At 41.6% G+C, this 15,652-nt stretch overlaps 2 protein-coding genes across 3 annotated transcripts in view; one reads left to right on the top strand and one right to left on the bottom strand.

The window, feature by feature from the left end:
• The window catches only part of UBTD2 (ubiquitin domain containing 2), a 58,771-nt gene extending 53,533 nt beyond the window's left edge, over positions 1–5,238 (top strand). The window contains exon 3 of the mRNA XM_061129470.1: positions 2,748–5,238. Coding sequence (XP_060985453.1) covers positions 2,748–3,145 — 398 coding nt within the window. The 3' untranslated portion in view covers positions 3,146–5,238. The remainder of the gene's footprint in view (positions 1–2,747) is intronic.
• EFCAB9 (EF-hand calcium binding domain 9) lies at positions 5,231–15,279 on the bottom strand. 2 transcript variants are annotated; one of them, XM_061129469.1, is made up of 5 exons: positions 14,915–15,279; positions 11,605–11,753; positions 10,649–10,825; positions 9,604–9,717; positions 5,231–5,260 (listed from the first exon to the last, which is right to left on the bottom strand). In XM_061129469.1, the coding sequence occupies exons 1-5, from the start codon at positions 15,168–15,170 to the stop codon at positions 5,231–5,233; spliced, it is 726 nt and encodes a 241-aa protein (XP_060985452.1). In that variant the 5' UTR covers positions 15,171–15,279. The 2 variants fall into 2 exon arrangements, with proteins under 2 accessions (XP_060985452.1, XP_060985450.1); XM_061129467.1 differs by lacking the exon at positions 5,231–5,260 and having other exon boundaries at positions 9,483–9,717.
• Between the last annotated feature and the right edge of the window lie 373 nt (positions 15,280–15,652).

Raw genomic sequence — 15,652 nt, 5'->3', positions numbered from 1 at the left:
AATCTGGATAGTTTATTTCCAGCATTTAGATGTGAGGCTCCCTGAGCTGAAATAAGAAGATATGCCATCCAGCAGTACCTCATCCATAGAGTTTTTATTCTCACCCATTTGAATCTGAAAACTGAGCCCTTGACTTATTGGGCTGAAGGGCAGATGGGGAAAGACTCAGCTTTCCATTGTGATGAAAAAGTGAGTATTCAGATCTAGGAAGAGTCACAATGCCTGGTAGGCTGTACATCTGTTCTAAGGTTGGCTCGCACCACTGTTTGAGCCGTGTACAAGAAGCTGCCTCAGCGTCTCTCGTCCTTGTTTCCTGGGAGGCTAAAAATGTAGGCTATCTTTTGGTCAAGACATGATTCTGCCTACAGTTTTACAGCTTTGGTTTGCTTTCCTGTTTTCTATCTCTTGTGGTACATGAATATGAAGCAGTGTGTATAAACCTAAAACCAATTTAGAGGTCATTTTTAATCCTGCCTCATTTAGCTAATTGAGAAAAGTATTTGAGGTTAAAGAATGTTGCTCGAGGTTGTACACCTAATTAATAACAAGGCTGGGAATATTGTCATGGTCTCCTGATTCCAAAAGTAATGATTTAAATTGGTCTCTTGGGACTTCCCTGGCATTTAAGACTTGCCGCTTCCACTGCAGGGGGTGCTCAGATTTGATCCTGGTCAGGGAGCTAAGATCCTGCATGCCATACTGCGCGGTCAAAAAAAAGCAACCAAAAACCAAGGTGTAGAATAGTGCCTCTCTAAGAGAACTTTTTTTTAGCAGAACAGTTATGTAAATATATGGGCTTCCCCGGTGACTCAACGGTAAAGAATCTGCCTGCAATGCAGGAGCCGCAGGAGACTGGTTCAATCCCTGGGTCAGGAAGATCCCCTGGAGGAGGGCATGGCAACCCACTCCAGTATTCTTGCCTGGAGAATCCCATGGACAGAGGAGCCTGGCGGGCTACGGTCCATGGAGTTGCACAGAGTCAGACACGACTGGAGGATCTTAGCATGCACGCATGTAGATATTTATATGCTCTTGTACCTATCAGGCTGGTATCAGTGGGATGTGTATCTGAAGGTATTTTCCTGAGAGAGATGATGAGTCTGTAGTGAACTCTTCACCTTCTCTTTGCTAGTTTTCCTAATGGTCAGGCCATCTGAAAGACACTGGTAGGTTGTTTCTTTGCCTTAGAGCAAGGCTATATATCAAGTATGTATACACAGTGAAGTTTGCACAACTGATTTTATAAATAACATACTACAGTGTGATGGCTACTAGTGTAGAAAACTGCTGGTGATCACAACTAGGCTTGAAACATCCCCATCTTTACAGTTTCATAGCAGTGTTCAGATTAATTAGTGAACAACACAGAGGCTGAACATTAAACACAGAGGAAGGGAAGATTCACGTGTATTAATACTTGGTGACTGAGGTCTCACCCCAGCCCATCTTACGTAACATAGAAAGCATGCCCAGGTCAACCCCTGGTGTGTTGGTGACTGTTCCAGTCTCATGTGGGATTCTTTGTATTTTCAGCCTATTGATAGTGGCCACAGAGATCAGTTTATTAACTCACCTGTTCATTGATAACCATTTCTCAGTGTCCCACTTCCCATATTCATTAGCCTGTGTATGAGTGTTTTGTATATAGATGTTTTTGGTTTTTATCTATATTGAACAAGGGACACATTATGAATACCTTACAATAAAGCATTCATTCAGTATGCCGTCAAGTTCCCCAAGGGAAGCTCTGGTAATTACAATGCAGTTTATAAAGAAATTAACCATGGAATATCTTCTTTTAAACTGCAAACACTTTTTATCCCCTCCCCTTAGCAGTGGGTTATAAACTTCATACTCCTTTTGTTCTTCCTTTTTAACCCATAGCTTCTTTGTAACAGATTGACTAATAATTAGGGTAAATAAAACACCTCAGTCACTTCTGTGGTAATTGTGCTAATGAGATTCATATATAAGCCATGAGCCAGTGGCAGCTGGTAAGCTTGTCAACTCTAGTTTGTGATTTCTTTCTACTGAGGTCTTCTGGCGAAGGAAGTCTAGGCATTAAGAGAACCACTCTGGGACACTATTGTGGAGAATTGGGCTTAGAGATCTGTTTTTTTTTTTTTTTTTTTAAGGTTAACTGATTCATTTCCTGAAAAGATAGCCCACTGTAGTTTGAATTTCCCCTTAATTTGGTCTGAGCATTGATATATTAGTAAATTGGGATTTTGTATGCTTTTTTTTTCCTTTTTTTTCTTAATGAAAATGTAAATAAGGCATGAAATGACTTAGAAGTGTGAGGGTAAGGAGCTAGGGCCCTGGTTCGTTTGATAAACACTCAGATAATTGGGGGCTTCCCCGGTGGCTCAGACAGTGAAGAATTTGCCTGCAAAGCAGGAGACCCAGGTCTGATCCCTGGGTCGGAAAGATCCCCTGGAGAAGGAAATGGCTACCCACTCCACTATTCTTGCCTGGAGAATCCCATGGACAGAGGAGCCTGGCGGGCCACAGTCCACGGGGTTGCAGAGAGTCGGACAGGACTGAGCAACTAGCTAACACTTTCACTTTTTCAGATAATTGGTCACGGGCCTTGATAATGGTCGTTGACCACTGACAGAGATTGGTCTTATTTTACATTTTTTTCCCTTTTAAGTGGCAAGCCAGTGCGATATTTGAGCATTTGCACGATGTAAAGAAAAATGCATTCATTTAGGCTAAACCCTTTTTCATTTCTTCTCTTTCTGAAGGTGCACTCACAGAGTGCTATGATGAACTGGGGAATAGATACCAGCTTCCAGTCTATTGCTTGGCACCACCAATCAACATGATAGAGGAAAAGAGCGACATAGAGACTCTGGATATTCCTGAGCCACCGCCCAATTCTGGGTATGAATCTCAGCTCCGTTTGCGCCTCTCCACTGGCAAAGACCTCAAGCTTGTGGTCCGCAGCACAGACACAGTGTACCACATGAAGAGACGGCTGCATGCTGCGGAAGGAGTGGAACCAGCTAGTCAGCGGTGGTTCTTTTCTGGCAGACCTCTCACCGACAAAATGAAATTGGAAGAGCTGAAGATCCCAAAGGACTATGTCGTACAGGTTATAATGAGCCAACCTCTGCAGAATCCAACACCAGTTGAGAACTGACCTAGTCCTGTTGGCTGTCCCCAAATCCTTCATGCCCCTTTTTATTGTTGTTATCATTTCCTACTCTATGGCGTGAAATCTATTTTCACTGCTCTGAATTCCGTATGAATGGATTTAGTTCTGAGGAATTATCAGTGAAAAATTCCATCTGTGATGGAGACGAACAAAAATAATTAATAAAACACAAAGAGCCAGCCTTTGAGACTCATGTAATTACAATTTCTAATTCAAGAGGCAATTAAGAAATAGATAACCTTTTATTTTAAAATACCCAACAACTATGTAATGGCTGTATTTAAATAATTTGGACTGTAAATAGAAGAGTGCATCCATGAAGAACAGCATCAAACACCTGTGAATACAGAGTTCTTAAATATAATTTCCAGAAATCATCAATAACAGCTATAAAACTTGAGCTTTTTGAAATGGAAACTAAATTACAGAGCAGTACTTGAGGTTCAGTAACTTTTCTGGTCTTAGTTCTTTGCTCAAGTAATACTTAGCCATAAAGGAGTAGAGACTGGCAAATTGTGTTTCAGGATTGCTATTCCCATGCTCATAGGTTGAGCTCCTTATTTACGTTCACACTAAATTTTGGTGCCTTTCTAGCGCGTTGGTGGCAGGCATCTTTCTGGAACACTAGGCAATAATTTAGTCAGTGCATCTCTGATTTTCAACTGATACTTAGTTGAAAAGTCTATTGTCTTCTTGCTGCAAAAGTATTTTGAAATGTCTGTTATAATGAAGCTGTTTTCACATCCAGGCTTAGAAGGTCACTACTATATATATAATACCTTTATTGATCTACCTATTCTGCTTGGAACTTTCAGAGCTAACTGTGCCCAAAATGCATGCACACTAGGCCAGGGAATGCACAGAATCAATAAAGTAATTATCTTGTCTCCCCCAGTTTGCAGGAAGGTTGTAAGGAAAACCCATTCTGTCTGTGCCTAGGAGAATTGTGCCTGTCTTCAATCTTTCAGAAAAAAATTTCAAGTCATAATTTACTAGTGAAAAATTTCCTGACATCACTTAAACATCAGCAGTGAGACCTAATGATGATACGTTGCTTTATACTTCAGTGCTTACCATAGCTCACTATTACCTGTAGTTGTGGTGGATGAGAATTTTCCTCTCTCATCTTTCCTAGCAAAGAGGCAAATTAAGAAGCATCTGCAGATTATAAGACTGAAAAATTCCATGGGATAACCTGATTCTGTACAATGACTGGAATAAAGCTGCCAAGGATTGTATTTAATTCAGAGCCTTTTCAAAGTTGGTTCCATAGGTGAGAAGGGGGCTAGCACATACAGTATCTCTGAAGCCCTGGGAATCTGTGAGATGGAGAAGCAGAGGCAAGAAGGCACTCACGTGGTTCTTAAATGGGAAGTAATCAGACCTCCACACTCATTTTGGATGTGAAGCACCATTATCAATTTCAATAGCAGACAAACTGCTATTTAGTTTAAATGTTATGTTTAAAATGTTATTAAATTTCCTATAGCCTGATTAGATACAATATCTATAATTGTAACATAGCCTGTTTCTGAGAGCTTTAACTGTTTCTCTTTTTTATGCAATCATTTTAAAGATTGTGGCTACATTTAATTTAGCTTTGCTGATAATTGAATCTAAATTCAAGAGGAGACAGCAGCATTAATTCCAAAGGAATATTTTTATATGTGGAGGCAGAGGTATGTGAGGGTGTTTTAGTATAATGCCCCCATCATCAAAATGTTTCTTAATTTGTGTGCCACATTAAACAGCAGCATCTCTCAAAGTTTGTCAACTGGAGGAAAAAGAAAATGTTCAAATCTATTTTTCTTAAGTAAATTCGGTGATATAATTATCTATGGTTGGTCAAAGTTTTTTGTTTGTTGAGGATTTGAGCTCTGTTAAGAGTTTATTTTATTTTAAAGGAACATATACTTTGAATAACAATTTTCTGGGCATGTTTAACTAACCTAGGTGAGAAAACCATGGTGCTGTTTAATTGTAAATAGATTGATATAAGATTGGACCAATACTTGATGTGTACAATTTTAGTATGTAGGGTTTTTGTGCTTTTTTAAAAAAAAAAAAAGTTCAATTTTTCTCTTTGTCTTTGCCTTTATTCTGGGTGTTTAACTATTATTACTGTCCACAGTAAGGGTAATCTGCTTCTTTCTGATAAAACTTCTAAAAAGATCTTTCCCCTTTTAAAAACCTTCCAGGTCAGTAAATAACGAGTTCATTATCACCAAACCTAGACTCTGAGGTATCAAACCATGCATGGTCATTTATAGATATACTTTATTTGCTGCATTGAAACCTTGGTCTCAGGAGGTTGTTGTTTTTTTCTTTTAAGAATCATGCTGTAAACCAAAACCCATCATTCAGTTTTTCAGAAGGATTATCCATTTTGGATCAAAGTAGCAGGTTTTGATTGTTGAATTTTTATTTAAAATAGGCGATACGCACACATGGGAAAAAATCCGAACATACCAAAAAGTCTCTCTTCGACTCCTGATCTTCATCTCGCATTTCTTCTCTCCAGAGGTAACAGCTGTTCCCAGTTTTCTGGATATCTTTAGAGAGATTCTAGCACAGTGGTTCTCACACTTCAGCATACATCAGAATTACCTGGAAGGCTTATTAAAAACACAGATTTAAAAAACATACAGATTGCTGGACTCCTTTCCCAGAGGTTCCAAGTTAGTAGGTCTGAATCGGGGGGTACAAAAATTTGCATTTCCACAAGTTCCCAGGTGATGCTGCTACTGCTGATGCCAGCGTGAGAACCTCTGTGCTAGTGTGTGTGAATATATTCACCCATCCTGCCTTGTCTTTTTCATAAGTGACATACGCTGTTCTATGCATTTGATTTTGGTGAATCTTAGAGATTGTTCCCTATAACTAGAGCTCGATCTGCTTCATTCCTCTTATAGCTGCAGTGGTATTCCATTGTTTGGAGTACCACAGGTCTTTCTAGACTTTTGGTACTGTAAACTGTGCTCCTTGAAATATCCTTTTCTATAGTTACATCTTTGTGTCTGTGTACAGCTATGGAATACATTGCTGAAGAGGGAGTATTGCTCGATCAGTGTATGCATATAGAGAGCAGATGCTGAATTGCCCTCCAAATGGATTTTTACCAGTTTAATGCTATGGACTATGTCTGCTCTTATTTTGCTATACCCTGACCAACTTTTTGATCTTTGACAGTCTAGGTGGAAACCTGTGTCTTGTGATTTAAGTTTGTTTTTTTCCTTTGAGTGAAACTTAGCATTATACTGTATATTTTAAGGCTATTTGTTTTTTTTTTTTTTTTTTTTCTCCTATGAATTATCTATGTTTGCCCATTTTCCTAATCCATTTTGGTCTTTATCCTCTTGATTTGTGGATATTTTTTCTATATTAAGGATATAATGCCCTTAATATTGGATTTGTTGTTCTCTGTCATCTGTTATCATTTGTTTTTGTGTAATTTACCATGTAAAAGTTTTGCTTTGCATGGTCAGATCTATCAGTCTTGTATTTTATGGCTTCTTGGTTTTCTTCCTAAGGTCTTACCCACTCTGAGATTATAGAAGATTTTTCAGGACATGAATAATGACCCCTCTCAGCAGGTGTTCGCCAAGTTGACTTGGCCTTTTCTAGTCCTTGGCTAAGAACTAATGCAAGAAATTCTTTCCCCTTTGCAGCTGATGTAGATTGTGGGCCTGTAGTCCCGTGGCCCTGGGCTGAAACTGGAGCCACACCTGCAGCCACACGCGCTTTCTCCCGTCCCTCCAGTGCTGCCCCTCACCCACTGCTGAGACTCTTAGGGAACATACACTTTGCTGACCCAGGAATTCTAACGAAACTGTGACATAGAGTTTTCCTGCCATCCAAAAACTTATCTAAACGTGCTTGGTCTAAACTCTACCCGTAATAGCACAGTGGATTAACTCACTGTGGAGATAATGAAACTTAAAGCATCGACATGCATACCTGCAAATACACATTTTTTAAAAAAATTTAAGTCACATAATGTAATGGGCACTGACATTATTTTCTCTATTGTACTCCTGGTCCCAAAAAAGTGCCACTTTACTGATACAATTGAATTTTAATTTTAGCTGAGTTTGAGTTTGGGCCTGTCAGAACTAAATGCTCAGTCCCCTGATTCCAGTCTAGAATCACTCGGTTTATAAAAACGCTGTTAAAATTAATAGGTCATGATACTTTTTATAGTTAGCATATTACAGTTACATGCCCTGATGATTTTCAGAGAGGAGGGGAAGACTACTACCTGCTCATTCCTGAAACTTCAGTCATTAAATTTAATATTAATTTATTTAAAATTTGAAATTTTAATTGAATAAATTTTAGTTTAAAATGTATTTAGCCCAGGGATTTCCCTGGTGGTCCAGTGGTTAAGACTTCACACTGCCAATGCAGGGGCTGTGGGTTCGATCCCTGGTCTGGGGACTAAGATCCCACATGCCATGTGGAGTGGCCAACAGATAAAATTAAAAAAAAAAAATGTATTTAGCCCAAATTAAAACCTAGTATACCCTGTTATTTGGCTATCCCTCAATCCTTCCTGCTCCCCATTCTAAAACAATAAAAGGAATTATATCTTCATTATTTTAGAGACCATGCCTGGGGAAAAAAAAGACATATACCATTGTTGAGTTACCTTTATATCGCTCAAGCGTGCTCCCCTGGGAAAATGGGAAAGAGAAGACTTCCCTTCCTCAGACCTCACAGTTTCTCCTTCCAGAACTGCACCCGGGTTGTGAGGCTGTCTGGTAGCAAAAGCTATTGAGGCTGCGTGAAAAGAGGCAGAAACCCATCCCAAGGTAAGCCTAGTGGTGTGGTGAGGCTCTTTGAAATGATGGTTAATCTCTTGCTGTCATTTTCCAGCCAGATACTGCTAGTCTCTCAGTACAATACTCTTATAGGTGTAGTAGTGTCCAAACTTATTTGCCAGAGGGTGTTCTCCTTGGAGAATTAACTGTTCACCAAATCAGGGGAGAGGAGCATTGTTCTAAGTGAGATGCTTTCCATCTTCCTGGTCTTCACAACAGTTCTTGAGATGGATCCCATTATCCCCGTGTATAAACCAGAAATCAAGAGATGTGTGTTTCAGGGGGGCTTTTTGGTCTTTTGCTAGCTGCATTTAGTTTTTGTAGTACTATTGTGGGGAAGAGAGAAGGTTGGGTTTCTAAACATTACTCATAAGTAATTAAAATCTCATGACCATGAGAGTAAATATAAAGGATGTTCATAGTAATTAACATGATCTCAATTATTACAACTTTGACTTATGAATGACAATTTTCGATAAGCAGTATTCTTGTCTGTTGCACGTTGACAAAGTAATGATGATTATTAAGAACTCTAAATGCTGTGGTCAGTTATATTATGTCATGTATCCTTAAGAAATCCTTGGTTTATAGGAATTGGGCTGCATTTCTCCAGGCACCAAACTTGTCCCTCTGAAATCTATGGTCGAAGGACATGTGGTCATTAGCATTATGCAGAAGTGATTTCTGAGCCAGTGAAATGTCAGCTTGAAACTTAAACAGGATCTGCTAGGACTGAAGTGAGTTAGATCAGTTGTTCTAAGCACCTTGAATTTGAACTCTGGTCCTACCGCTGTGAGTCATTAAGAACCTTAGGTAAGTTCTTAATCTTGACGCCTCAATATCCTCATCTGTAAATTGAGAGTAACAGTTTGCAGGGTTAGGAGGATAAATAAAGCCATGTGTCTAAAGCCCCTGCCTCACCCATAGCAAGCGCTTACTGAATGGTAGTTATATTTAATATCATAGTACAGTCCGGCAGGGAGGGTTCACAAATCCCACACTAAAAACACTTACAAATTATTCAAGGCATTACTCACACAAAAAATTAAAATTATACAAGGACATGTAATAATTATTTTACCCTAGTAGATTTGGGTATAGTTGCTTAAGCACCTAACTCATCAAAGAGTAATTCAGGTTCTAGGAAGAACACAGTCCCCATATCCTTAAAAGTCAATTTCCCTTATGCGTGGAGGCACATTTCCATTTTGAAGTTTGTTTTTAGCCTTAAGGATTGGGAGAATAGAATTCTGAAAGTATTGGACCTCTTGTGGCAAATCTTAGGAAAGCATCGACTTCCAACTGCTTAGCTCCAGGAAGAGCTAGTAATCGATACACAGGGACCCTAGTGGACAGGGTTGATCTGAAAAGCAACAGCAGAACTGGGACATGTCAAAAAAAGAAGTGATTACATCACTGAGTCATGTGAGGCCTCAGGGTTATTAAGGTTAAGAATCTGTGGGTTGAACGCTCATCTGAACCCTGCATGTGTAAAAATCAGAGATACTTACTTTGATGTTCTAAATTTATTTTTAAGACATGTTAACAATTGTAATTACTTATACTTTCAAACTGTTTTGTTCCAACAAGACTCTCTCTCTGGCTCTCGTTAACTTGTGCCACTTTCTTTTGGAGTAAAGCTTTCTCATTCTTCTTCTCTTTCTCTGCTTTCTGACTCTCCTGATATTTGTCCATGGAGAAGATAGTAAACAGCTTAAATTCCTTGTAATTAAGAAGCTTGTGTTGGGAAGGAAAAAAGGAAAGTTATTTCAGAAAGGATTTGATACTTTGTTTCAGATGGGAGCAGGATTGTAATCACTTCTCATTTAAAACCTTGGAACCTTGATTAAAGAGGCCCAGTAATTAGGATGTAATTACAATCTGCTTGTAGTCTAGACCCAGAAACAGTCTATTGTAGGCTCAAAAGGCACCAAGGGGCACGTCTTCCTTCTGCTACCTCAGGTCCAGACATGTTCAGGCTGCCATCTGAGCTTCCTCACAGCGTGGTCCATCTTTTTAAAGCTTAAACTTCAGCTCTCACTTGCTAGTCAGCATGGACTTGGAATAGGCCTTTCACTGAATGGACTTGAAATAGATATTGACTGTTTTCTCCATAGCTGTTTTCTCTTGGAATTTAACTCATGTGTTCCCATCTAAGAATTTCTTCATTTCTGCTTATTAAAATCTATAACCCTTCCTCTTAAGACCAATTCCTGCCATATTAAAATATTTCCTTCTTTCAACTAAAATTCCAACAGAATTTCCTTCTCTAAAGTCCTCTCACTTTATGTCCACATTATGTGATGTAGCACTTACTCAATCCTCTCTCTTCCACAGGCCTGTCCATCTCCTCAGGTGTTTTATGATCCCAGTGCCATGACACTCCAGTGGGTTTTTCCTTCCCTCCTCCTTCCCTGTCTCCACTGTAGCTGTCAGGACACAGTCCTCTAGCTCTGGACAGAGGGGCTGCCAGGCCACAGCTTCACAGGTGGCTCGGGGTAAGGAGTCTGCCTGCCAATGCAGGAGAGGCAGGTTCGATCCCTGGGTTGGAAAGATCCCGAGGAAATGGTGACCTGTCCCTGGTGAGCTACAGTCCAGGGGGTCACAAAGAGTTGGACACGACTGAGCACGCACGCTACTAGGCCACATGTTAGGGACTTGCACTTACGCGGTCACCTGTGATGTCGAAGTTATAGTAGAGGTCTCTAAGTTGCTCTTTTTTAATATTAAAGAGAAAGTTGTACATGTGCAAGTTGTCTGGGCCAATTTTCAGCTCCCCATCCAGGTCAAGCAACTCAAAAACAGGCCGGGAATGGCGAAAGATAAATTGCTCTTCCAAATGGTTCTGTTTTGAGAGAAAAACGTAAGGAAAGGAACAGTTTTGTTGGTGCTACTTTCTAAACTTGCTACATGAGGACTCATCTATTCACTAGTCCATTGCCTAGAGAGCTAACAGCAAAAGGCAGAATCAGCAGCTCAGGGCCGAAAGGGTGCTGTGGTCAGTGTATCAAACCCGCCTCAGCAGCTGCCTTCCCGGGGACTGATGCTATCTGCAGTGATTAGTGCTGCTAGATGGAACTCTCAGTAGTAGAATGCATTTCCTGTGTTCAATGAAAATCTACATAAGAAAATTTCAGTGCTGGCGATAAAATGATGAAGACATGAGGTGCCCTTCCTTAAGGAAAGGGAAAGAGGTGAATACACTCGAGGAGTGTGTGCAAGGTAAGGTGGGTACCCAAAGACGAGCAGGTCTTGTCTTGCTCATTCATCCCCTTCAGAATATTCTGTGAAGAAGGGGATCACTGAGGAAGAGAGGCAACTGAGATTACTGGTGATTATTTAAGACCCACCAGCGAGAAGGGCATGCCAAGGAGAGATGTGATAGGATGAGATTTGTTCTTTATAAAGGCAAAGTGGGAGGGAAGCTGGGTAACCTTTCAAAACTCCTAGGTTATAGATGGACCATTTAGGAACCAAAAGTAGTACTTGCCCTGTTTCTTCTTCCTGTTTCAAGTGAAAAGAAGAAAAATTCTGACGCACTCTTAATTTGGTGCTACCTTTAGCAACATGGTGGCCGCAGCCAAGCTCTGCCGCCTCTGCCCCAGAGCCTGACTGGCTACTCGCCTCTTGTGCCAGCAGTATGCACACCAGCATGTAGAACTGGTCAAAACCAATCTCGCCCACCGCATTCCAGTCCAGCATGTTGAACACAATTGTGATCTGGTTCCGTTTCAAGTCAGTCACATGATGAAGGAAGTGGTAAAACAGCACATCTGTTGACAGGGAGATGAGAGGGGTTATTTTGAAACAGTTCCAAGATGTTCAACGTCTGGGAGCCACAGAAATGGTGGTGCTGTTGGAAGCTTGTTGACCTGGCAGTAGTAATGATAATACTTTGTTTCTGGCTTTGCCACTGCACACTCCATGATGCCTGGACTTGGGAAGAAGGAGAGAGTGGGCAGGGCTTGGTTCCCAAGCGCAGCTCATGAGCTCAGTAGAACAGACCGGTGTGTATACATGACCAATAAAAGGCTCAACGTGCTCCTCGTGCATAGAAGGGAGAGCTTAGTTCTCACTGGGGACCCAGGACATGTTCTTGGAAAAGCTGACACTTCATCTGGGTCTTTCACTTGAGAGAATTAAAATAAAAAATTTAAAAATCATTCCTCTTCTATAAAAGTATCACTGTGCCTCATGCTTACATAACACAAATGCTTTCAACTGTGGGGAAAGGAGCTATCATCAGGCATCTTAGGTGCTGGGTGCTTTAAGTGCTGCATGTTACTGAACCCAGGCAGCTACACAGCCTTTTGCAATAAGCTTTGGCTGATAACTAGGCTTGGGGCTTCTCGAGCGGTAATGGGCACACCAGTCACTTGGGGATCTTGTAAATACAGTGGTTGTGATTAGGAACTCTGGCTCGGGACTGCTGAGTCTGCATCCTAACAAGCTCCCAAGTGATGCGGCCGCTGCTGCTGTGTGGACCACACTTGCAGGGGCAGAGCTGGACTTCACAGGTGGTCCGTCTGACTCCACAGCCTTGCTCTGTCTACAGGGAAGCTGCATCTTCTGCACATTAGTTAATGCATCTGCAGTCATATACAATCGGAGGGAAAAAACACTGTAGTTTAAAGGACAGGGAAGGTTTTTGCCTGAAATTCTACTCACTCATCATCTGTCTGGGGAATGTTAGATGGAAGAAACAAACATGGTGATATGTTTACACAGTGGTATGTAGCTGTACAAGTTGTATGTACAGATCACCCACAAGATTTCAGAGATTCTCAAGTGTAACTGTCTACGTGTGATTTCTTGCCCATTGATTACAGAGGGCTTCGAACCCACATCTCTTGCAGCTCCTGCATTGGCAGGCAGGTTCCTTACCACTAGCGCCACCTGCGAAGCCCTACCTTATTTATACCCAGTCCTAAAAGAGACAAAAACCAAAAGACGAACAAACAAAAAAGCCCTAAAGTGTTAAAGCCCTGAAGAACCCACCTGCCAATGCAGGAGACGAAAGAGACCCATGTGCGGTCCCTGGATCAGGAAGATCTCCTAGAGGAGGGCATGGCAATCCACTCCAGTATTGTTGCATGAAAAATTTCATGGACAGAGGAGCCTGGGCTTGCAAAGAGTCAGACAGGACTGAGCAACTGAGCATGCACACACACACATTAGTTACATTGTCTCGGACCTCCTGCACCAGACAGGCGCCACTAAGTCTGTGAAGCACAGCTGTGTGGCTGGAGTCCTGGCTGAGGCGGCCAAGGGCACAGTCCACACAGGGTCCTGGTCTGAGAGTCCCTGATGGCCGCTTGGCGTTCCTTTCCCACGTCCCACCAGGTGTGAGCGCTGGGACACACCACGTGTGAACGTGGTGACGCCTGTGTCCTTGCTTCTTGAGGCGTGTTTTATTGTAAGGTTGAGTAGCTAATTAACAAATAGTTTTTCAATCAGCCGACTGGGCCAAGCATCCAGGGCTCTACGTCACCACATCCCTGGCAGGCAGAGCTCACGCCTGTGCCTTCCTCCAGGTCGCTGTCTGTTCCCTTGGTGACCAGAAGACACAAATGTGACTTCATCTCTCAAGTGTTGCATCAGCAGGGAGTGACTTAGTTACCAGGGAGATCAGACTGCTAAGCAAACACTGGTGAGAATTAGGAGTGTGGGCTTTAGAGTCAGAAACCCTTGGGTTTTGGGGCCAGCTTTTCTGTTTATATCAAGGTGCCCTACAGGTGCTTTATCTGGGACTGGGTTATTGGGAAGATTTGGTGACATACTGTGTATAAATCTGAGGCATGAGAGTATGAATAAATGAAGGTATCTTTATTATAAGGATTGAATGAACTCTTTAAAAATTTTTTATGGAAGAAACTCCTTGTTGATAAATGATATTTCTCTCCCTCAGATTATAATGAGTGGATAGGATACCTTATTTATGCTAAGTCTCTTCAGTCATGTCTGACTCTGTGACCTGATGGACTGCAGCCCGCCAGGCTCCTCTATCCATGGGATTCTCTAGGCAAGAAGACCGGAGTAGTTAGTCATTCCCTTCTCCAGGGGATCTTACCGACCCAGGGATCAAACTTGCATCTCTTGCAGCTCCTGCATTGGCAGGCAAGTTCTTTACCACTAGCACCACCTGGGAAGCCCTACCTTATCTATACCTAGTCCTAAAGAGAAACAAAAGCCAAACAAACAAACAGAAAACCCTGAAGTGTTGTAATTGGTCTTCTATTAGTTTGTGCACTCAACAGCAGGGTTGAGCTCATCAACACTTTTCGGTCACAAGTACCAAGAATTAGAAGGGACCGTGCAGATTACCTGACTCAATTCTCCCATTCTATGGAAAAGTTTTGCTAAGGGACTCTTGAGGGTTACGGCCTGAGTGGGGTCAGCCACCAGGAAAGCTGTCATAATAATGAACACATGGAATTCTTAGAGTGTGCCGAGCACTGTGCTAAGCACTTTCCGTACATTATCTAATTTCATCACCTTTTTTTTTGGCTGCACCATGCAGCATGAAGCGTCTGAGCTCCCAAACCGAGGACTGAACCCACGGCCCGTGAAGTGGAAGCGTGGAGACTTAACCACTGCACTGCCAAGGAAGTCCCTCATTCTCGCTCTTTTCCAACCATGAGATGGACTCCACTATTAGAAGCCTCACTTAGGGATGAAGAAAACTGGACTTAAAATAGGATGATGACGTGCTGCAAGTCACCAGGAAACAGGTGCAGCCAGGAGCTAATCCCGGAACTTGTCCTGTTTGCCTTGCTGAACTGCCGTCAAGGCTCGGCTGGCAGCGCTTCTCTCTGCTTCACTTCGAAGATGTGACGCACGTGTTAATGAACTACTTTCTGGTTCTGTAAGTTCTCCTGCACATTCGTTAAAAACCAAGTAATGACCCAGAAGAAGCACTTACGGAAGTACTGACCATTCAAGGTTTTCTTGCGGTGCACGTCAAGAAGGTGAAAATACTCCACCAAGGCCTTCACATTTCTCACGGATAATAAGCAATACAGCTTGTCCAGGTAAAGGTACCACAGAAACGATCCTCGCTTCAGTTTCATTATCGAGCCCTGTAAGCTGAAGACTCTGGCAACCTGAAGTAGAACAGAGAATTCTGCCTCAGAACTAGAATGTTGGGTGGAGAAAAGCTCTGGTAGTAAAGCTCTTCCTAGGTCAGACATCACAGGAAACAGCCAATAAAAATTTAAAATTGCGGCAGTTCCCCTGGCTGACCAGTGGTGACGACTTGGCGCTTTCACTTCGGAGGCCCAGGTTCAATCCCTGGTCGAGGAACTAAGATCCCACAAGCTAAGCAGGGTCGCCAAAAATAAAAAACGAGAATTTTCCAAAGTCAGTGAAAGACACCCATCCACAGACTGTGCTCATTATCAAAGCGAACAGCTGTGTAACTAGATGCCAGGCACTGTTCTAAGTGTGTTAATATATTAACTCATTTAGTCTGAAGACTAGTCATAGAATCCTAAGAGGCAGAGATTATTATAACTATTTTACAGATTAAGAAACAGGCTCAAGGCACAAACTGCTGTGTATAAAATAAGCTACAAGGGTATATTATACAAGGAATATATATTCTTTTTTTTTTTTCATTTTTTTATTTTATTTTATTTTATTTTTTATTAGTTGGAGGCTAATTACTTCACAA

This window comes from Dama dama, chromosome 25 (assembly GCF_033118175.1).
Source record: "Dama dama isolate Ldn47 chromosome 25, ASM3311817v1, whole genome shotgun sequence".
Classification (NCBI taxonomy): Eukaryota; Metazoa; Chordata; class Mammalia; order Artiodactyla; family Cervidae; genus Dama; species Dama dama.
The sequence above is the reverse complement of the archived record's forward strand: the minus strand, read 5'-3'. Positions and strand labels throughout refer to the sequence as shown.